Source organism: Akebia trifoliata, chromosome 1 (assembly GCF_017979445.1).
Source record: "Akebia trifoliata isolate Shusen 1 chromosome 1, ASM1797944v1, whole genome shotgun sequence".
NCBI classification, from domain to species: domain Eukaryota; kingdom Viridiplantae; phylum Streptophyta; class Magnoliopsida; order Ranunculales; family Lardizabalaceae; genus Akebia; species Akebia trifoliata.
The window spans coordinates 28,201,448-28,208,145 of record NC_141375.1 but is presented as its reverse complement, the minus strand read 5'-3'; the positions used below and the strand labels follow the sequence as shown (position 1 = coordinate 28,208,145).

Here is a 6,698-nt window from a genome sequence, read left to right as displayed (position 1 = left end):
CAATGTTTGGCTCTCTTTAGATTTTTTGATAGAAAAATCAAAGATTTTCATAAGACATTAAACTTTTGTTTTCTGGATATCCCCACCCATATCCCCACCCTTTGGGTGGGAATAAGACATTCAATATGATGGGTTTGAATAGACTAAAAATAGTTTAACCCAGAGTTTAACAAGATACAGATTTTTCGATTAAATTTTGAGTCTTGACAATATGATTCGCTAGATGGCATACTCAAATGACTCCAAGACATGGAAAAGTTTGGGAACGGTAGATCTGTACGCCTCGGGATACACTTTTTTTAATGGGGAAATGCAATCCCCATACACTTTTTTATGGGGGAAATTCCCTCGGGGTACCTGAACTTATCATGTCATGGAGTCATTTGAGTATGCCACATGGTGAGTCATATTATCATGGCTCTTAAATTTTTTTATCCTTATGTTATACCTTAAATTCTACTTCTTCAACCTCCAAACATTGATAATAAGACAATTTATAACACATGGAAGGCATTTCGAGGCTTCAACTCAAGGACCAAGATGTTGAACAAAAATAGGGAACCATGAATGAGTGGTTCTCCATGCAATATAAAAAATCCTGGGACCATCTTGATGTCTCACAAGTCACAAGTGGTTGGCAGTTAATGACTCGTGAATCATGTTGATGTTTCGTACGTGAGAAGATACATGATATTTTCTTTCGATTCCCCCTTCAATTGCTCTATAAATAGTCTCTATTCGTCTTCAGATTCTTTAAATTAATTTCTACTCCAATACCCTCTTTACCCCTTTGCCACCAAGTAAACTTGAGTTCTTGGCAGTGCATTGTGTTCTATAGGAGAGCCCATTCAAGTAGGTACTTTGAGTTCGATGCAAATGGATAGCATTCAAAACTGTGATCCAACGGCTCTTGTGCAATCAGCACAATATAAAAGAAACATATGGGATCATGATTTCATCGAGTCGTTATGGTCGGATTATCAGGTGATCACTGTAGTTTCAAATGTTTTGTACTTGTTTACTGTATCTTTCATTGGTTGCATTTGCCTTAATACTAATTTTTAGAAACTTGGATTCATTCTTAAGGAGAAAAGCTGTAGCAGACAAATTGAGAAGCTGAAGGACGATGTGAGGGATGCCCTCGATGACGACAAGATGGGGTCATTAGAGAAACTGGAGCTGATTGACGCCATACAAAGGCTCGGGGTGGGATACCACCTTGAGAAAGAAATAAAGATAGCCCTTGACATCCTATATATCAACATCATGGGAGATATATGTGTAGGACAGGATCTACACACCACAGCTCTGTGCTTCAGGATCCTAAGACAACATGGATATGAGATCTCACAAGGTAGAAACATACATATATGTTTCTGACGTATCTTACGTTCTAAATTGGAAATGTGGATCCTCTGTGGGAGGATTTTGGAGGTCTATGGCAGGAAGAATATTTCGATTTCTGTCTGAAGTGCCTCTCTAGCCAAACTTTTTACCCTTGTGAGATGAGAGGAAGAGAACATTTAATTTTTTTAGAATTGCCACACAAATATTTCGTTACCACACACAAATCATATAATTAAATAGATATCTAGGAATTGCGATAACCATCTTTTTATTTTTATTTTTATTGTTACTATTCTTCTTCAAACCAAAACCAATGAATGGGAGAAAAAAAATAGAAAGATCAAAATACAAAAGAAAAATTTAGGATTTTCTTTGATGAAGAATAAACCAATGAGAAAAAAAATGAAGAGAGAAAGATCACAGAAAAATGATTTTCTTTCAAAAGACATTTAATATTCATTTATTACTTTTTGTATTAGATTTAATTTATTATTCGGTATAGTTTAAGAGACCTTTATGAAAAACGTGATCAACTTTTGACAAATTTATTACCTCCAAATTCATAACTGTTCATGTTTTGATAATTAAAATGAACAGTGAGCTGGAATCATAAATTCCTCAAATTCAGCTCAGGAAATGGTAAGTCACCCATAATTTAATGAAGAGCTGGGGTAGAAATAAAGAGCTTTTCATTTTTAGAGAAACACTATTGGTAGAACATTTGTTTATTACACATAATAATTTATATCTACTCCAATTTTGAATTGTTAAAATGACTAATGATTTTGTATCTCAACCAGGCAGCGTGACTCAAAAAGTCATAGACATGTCATGCGCAAAGAACTGTAGATTCTTTTACTTGGGATACACAATTGCATATGACATGTCGGTCTGGTTGGTTGTTTATCCCGAGGTAAAGAATCTATGGGTTCTTTTCCATTGCCACGTTGTCTCACTGAGTTTTTGAGTCACACTGTCAGGTTGAGTATGAGTTATAAAATCAGCACTATTGTTAAATACATCAGAGGAGAATTCTATAACTAATTAGGTTTTATTTTCACCCTTTTCTCTCATCTTCAATCTCTCTCTCCACGTTCCCAATTGTTTCATTTTTCATAGATTGACAAAGGGACCTTAAGAGAGGGAGGGGTACCACTCCTACTGGTGTTTCCTCTCTCTCTCTCTCTCTCTCTCTTCTTCCTTTTAACCTTTCACTCTACGTTTCTCTTTTCTTTCTTTTTTTGAAAGATCTATTCACAAATAAAATCCTAATTCTCATCTTCCATGCTCTCTAAACACTCTAAATCCATACAAATTCCCTCCTCTCCACTACTTAAAATTTTCTTTTAATAACCACTTTCTTCAAATAAGGTAAATACCGCCTAATCAAATTTTTGGGACAATTAATGTAGGTAGTGGACTGTAGATTGAAGAATTTGAAGATCATTTCCAAAGTTTATGATCAAATGAAAGTTACCATTGTAAAAGTGAATTTAATATTACTATTGAAGAGAAGGAATAGCGCGTGATAATAAAAATTTAGAAAATTTTATCCCTGAATGCTTGGAAGCCTTTTGGTTTTACTATTGGAGTGGTATGAGAAAAGATGCGCCATCAACGAACAAACATTGTTTATGTGGCATGTTTTTATTGGAGTAAACCCGTCCAACTGCGTGTAATGTACAAAACGGCTTGGTTAGGACCTGATGTGTTTTTAACACCAACCAAATCATGCCGTGTAGGCACCGTTCCTATAGAAAATTCTCTCTCTCTCTCTCTCTCTCTCTCTCTCTCTCTCTCTCTCTCTCTCTCTCTCTCTCTCTCTCTCTCTTCTCTCTCTCTCTCTCCATATCTTATTTCTTTATTTTCACCTCTAACAAGATGATGTGCTAAGCAATAATAAAAAATCTAACAAGGTGATGTTCGTGACAGATGTGTTTAATAACTTCAGGGATGATATGGGTGCATTTAGGCCAAGGCTCTGTGAGGATGTCAAGGGAATTTTGAGTTTATATGAAGCTTCACACCTTTGTTTAGAAGGTGAAAACATCATGTCTGAGGCCAAAGCCTTCACAGTTAAACATTTAAGGCTTCACAATGAAAATATGGACCCAAACCTTGCTGAAGAAGTGACTCATGCTTTGGAGCTTCCCTTGCATTGGAGGATGCCAAGGTTAGAGAGTAGGTGGTACATCAATGCGTACCAAAACAAACTGAACATGAAACCTTCTTTGCTTGAACTTGCTAAGTTGGATTTCAATTTGGTCCAAGCCAATCACCAAAAAGAACTAAGTTATTTGTCAAGGTAACAACATATAATAGTGTTACATTTAAGCGTGTGGCACATCTTAATGCTAATATAATTATGTGTTGTTTTTTATTTAATTTAGATGGTGGAGGCATCTTGGTCTTGCTCAAAAATTGAGCTTTGCAAGGGATCGGCTCGTTGAGTGTTTTTTTGCTGCCATGGGACTTACCTTCGAACCTCAGTTTGAATGTTGTAGGGAACGAATAACTAAAGTCTTTAGTTTCATATTAACGGTAGATGATATGTACGATATCTATGGTTCTTTGGATGAGCTCGAGCTTTTCACAGTGGCAGTTGAGAGGTAAATATCCTATAACATCCCCAATAGTACCCTTTATTATCTCCTTACACCGATCGTACTTCTGATTCCGAATATTTATTTAGGTGGGACCTTGAAGCAATGGAAAAACTTCCAGATTATATGAAGACATGTTTCTATTCTCTCTACAATACTATTAACGAAATGGCCGATACCACACAAAAGGAACAGGGTTGGGATACCCTACCATACTTGAAGAAAGAGGTTTGTTATCAGTTTCATTTTAGAGTGCTGATAATCTGACTTAGGCATGTGGAACCTCAATTAACTTACCTGGTGTGACAAGCTCATGAACCGTAGATGTGCTCTCCTCGGGATACAGAACTATGGTTCCCCGTAAAAAGGTGCAGTTTTGCATTCCAAGGAGAACAGATATACGGTTTCGAGCCTGTCACGTCAGTGCCTAAGTCAGATTATCACCACTCTTCATTTTATATTACCACGTACTACGTACTATAATCCCTAATGTCAATAATTTGACAAAGATTGTGTTTATCACAGTGGGCAGATTTTTGTAAAGCAATGCTAATGGAGGCTAAGTGGAGTAAGAAAAGTTACACACCATCTTTACAGGAGTACCTCGCCAATGCATGGGTTTCATCTTCCGTTTCTCTAGTTCTAGTCCATGTGTTTTTCGCTACAAAGCAAAGATTAACAACTGACGCATTAGAATGTTTAGAGAACAATTCAGATCTTATATACTACTCATCCATGATCTTTCGACTTTGCAATGATATCGCAACTTCATCAGTAATTATTTTTCTTCTCCCAACACTTCATTTCATGGAATCTTTTCATTATATCAGCATAATTCAGCTAAAATTAGAAAATATTGTATCCCCAAACCACTAATACGGTTCTAATATCGTTGAAACTCTAATATTTGATATAGGCGGAGCTTGAGAGAGGCGATGTTCCATCAGCAATCCAATGTTACATACGCGAGACAAATGTTTCCGAGGAGGTAGCTCGTGAAGACATTACGGTTCTACTCACAGACATGTGGAAGAAGCTAAATAAATCCATCTCAGATTCACCTTTTTCTCTTTCATTTGTTAATATCGCTATGAATCTCATGAGGACGGCACATTGCATCTACCAATTTGGAGATGGGATTGGTGTTCAAGACCATGAAGTTAAGGAACGCATCATGGTTCTGCTGGTTAAATCTATTTAATCAGTGTAGAGGGGTTGATAATGGATTGATTAATGGGAGCCTACACATGGATCAGCCTAGCATGCGCATTTAGAGATTGGATTGGTGTTCGATGTTTTCTTTATAAATACTGTCGTGGTGTCTTATTTTTATGCAGAATTATTGAATATTATGAACTTTATGGTTTTGTTAAGCAAATCAACGAGTGGAATTGAATATAATTATGGCTTTAAAATATAATAATACTGGAATGACTTTAAAATTCACATCCATTCACACTTTGCTGACGTGGATGGAGGTGCACAAGGAACCGTAGATGTTTTTTTTTTTTTTTTGAGTCGTGCTGGAGTGATACAAGGGTGACAAAAACTTGTGGTGTCGTGCACATTACCGAAGATGCTTTTCCGTAAGATATGAGTAAAAAGCATCCATGGTCATGTGCGTGCCACCACATCATTTTTGTCACCTTGGTGTCTCCGTTTTTGTCATTCCAGCATTTTCCTTTTTTTTCACTCGTATCTTAATATATGGTTCGGTACACATCCACGCCAGCAAAGTGTGGATCAAAGTGAGTTTTACAGTCACTCAGGCATCACTCTTAAAAAAATTCATGAAATGGAAGGGGTACCCCCATCTTTTATTACAGACGTATACTTAAAAAGATTTGAAAGATCCAATGCAACTACCAAATTATACATTTTTTTAACATGCATGCGAAGGGAGAGAATTTACTAATCTTAAAATTCTATCCTTTTTTTTTATAACCTTTTGGAAGCCATAATGCCAATGCAGAACTATTTTATCTCCTTCTCTATAGAGAAATTGAGGAACAAAATGGTTTCATATCCTTTTCAAACTATCATGAATTTGCGTAGATAAATTAACTTTAACCCTTTGGAAAAGTCCATAATTTTTTTTAATTGACAAGTTTTTATTTTCTTTGGTCAATAAGCATGTTTTAAATGAGTTCAATAAATCGATGTTAGTGGGATTTAAACCCAAGTCCTTAGTATCATCACCCAAAGACTTCACCAACTAAGCTAGTTGGCACTTGATTTTCAACTGGTAAATTCGAGTCAAAATATCATGATTTTTTTTTAATTGATAAATATCAATAACATGTCTTTAGATTTGAAATCTTCCATGAAAAAAGATAGAACAAGTACATTTAAAAGATTCCTTAATAAAGGATGAGGGCCCACCAAGTTCCTATGCTTTCTATGAGGAAAGAAAATAAAAACAAAAATGTGGAGTTAAAAGCGACCCCATCCCAACCACTAAAATCAACTACTTTATTTTTTTTATTTTTTTTTTATTTTTTTGTAACCGAGGGAGTATCCCATCAACACTCTCACGTAAGCGTGACAAACTAATCTCCCTTGGGGGCCCCGCATGACCAACCCCATACGAGATTTAAGGGGACTAACCCAAACCCATTTAAGTGCCACACAAGGTGTTGTTTCTCCCAAAAAGAGACTAAAATAGATAATTGTTGTGTTGTATTGAAACGAGAACAAGAATCACATCAAAAATCAAATACACAAAAAACACAAAGGGAGAATAATATC

General features: G+C 36.0%; 1 protein-coding gene across 1 annotated transcript; it reads left to right on the top strand.

The window, feature by feature from the left end:
* Positions 1–761: 761 nt before the first annotated feature.
* LOC147411446 (myrcene synthase, chloroplastic-like) lies at positions 762–5,317 on the top strand. Its single transcript, XM_086448753.1, has 7 exons — positions 762–984; positions 1,087–1,354; positions 3,280–3,652; positions 3,738–3,956; positions 4,040–4,178; positions 4,476–4,724; positions 4,867–5,317. Exons 1-7 carry the CDS (start codon positions 871–873, stop codon positions 5,149–5,151), a joined length of 1,647 nt encoding a protein of 548 aa, XP_086304879.1. The 5' UTR covers positions 762–870; the 3' UTR covers positions 5,152–5,317.
* Positions 5,318–6,698: the final 1,381 nt, after the last annotated feature.

Excerpts from the sequence above, each read along its gene's own strand:
- LOC147411446 (XM_086448753.1), top strand. The coding sequence starts at position 871 with ATGCAAATGGATAGCATTCAAAACTGTGATCCAACGGCTCTTGTGCAA. Across the intron at positions 1,355-3,279 it reads TGGATATGAGATCTCACAAG|ATGTGTTTAATAACTTCAGG; the intron begins GTAGAAACATAC and ends TGTTCGTGACAG. Across the intron at positions 4,179-4,475 it reads TACCATACTTGAAGAAAGAG|TGGGCAGATTTTTGTAAAGC; the intron begins GTTTGTTATCAG and ends TGTTTATCACAG.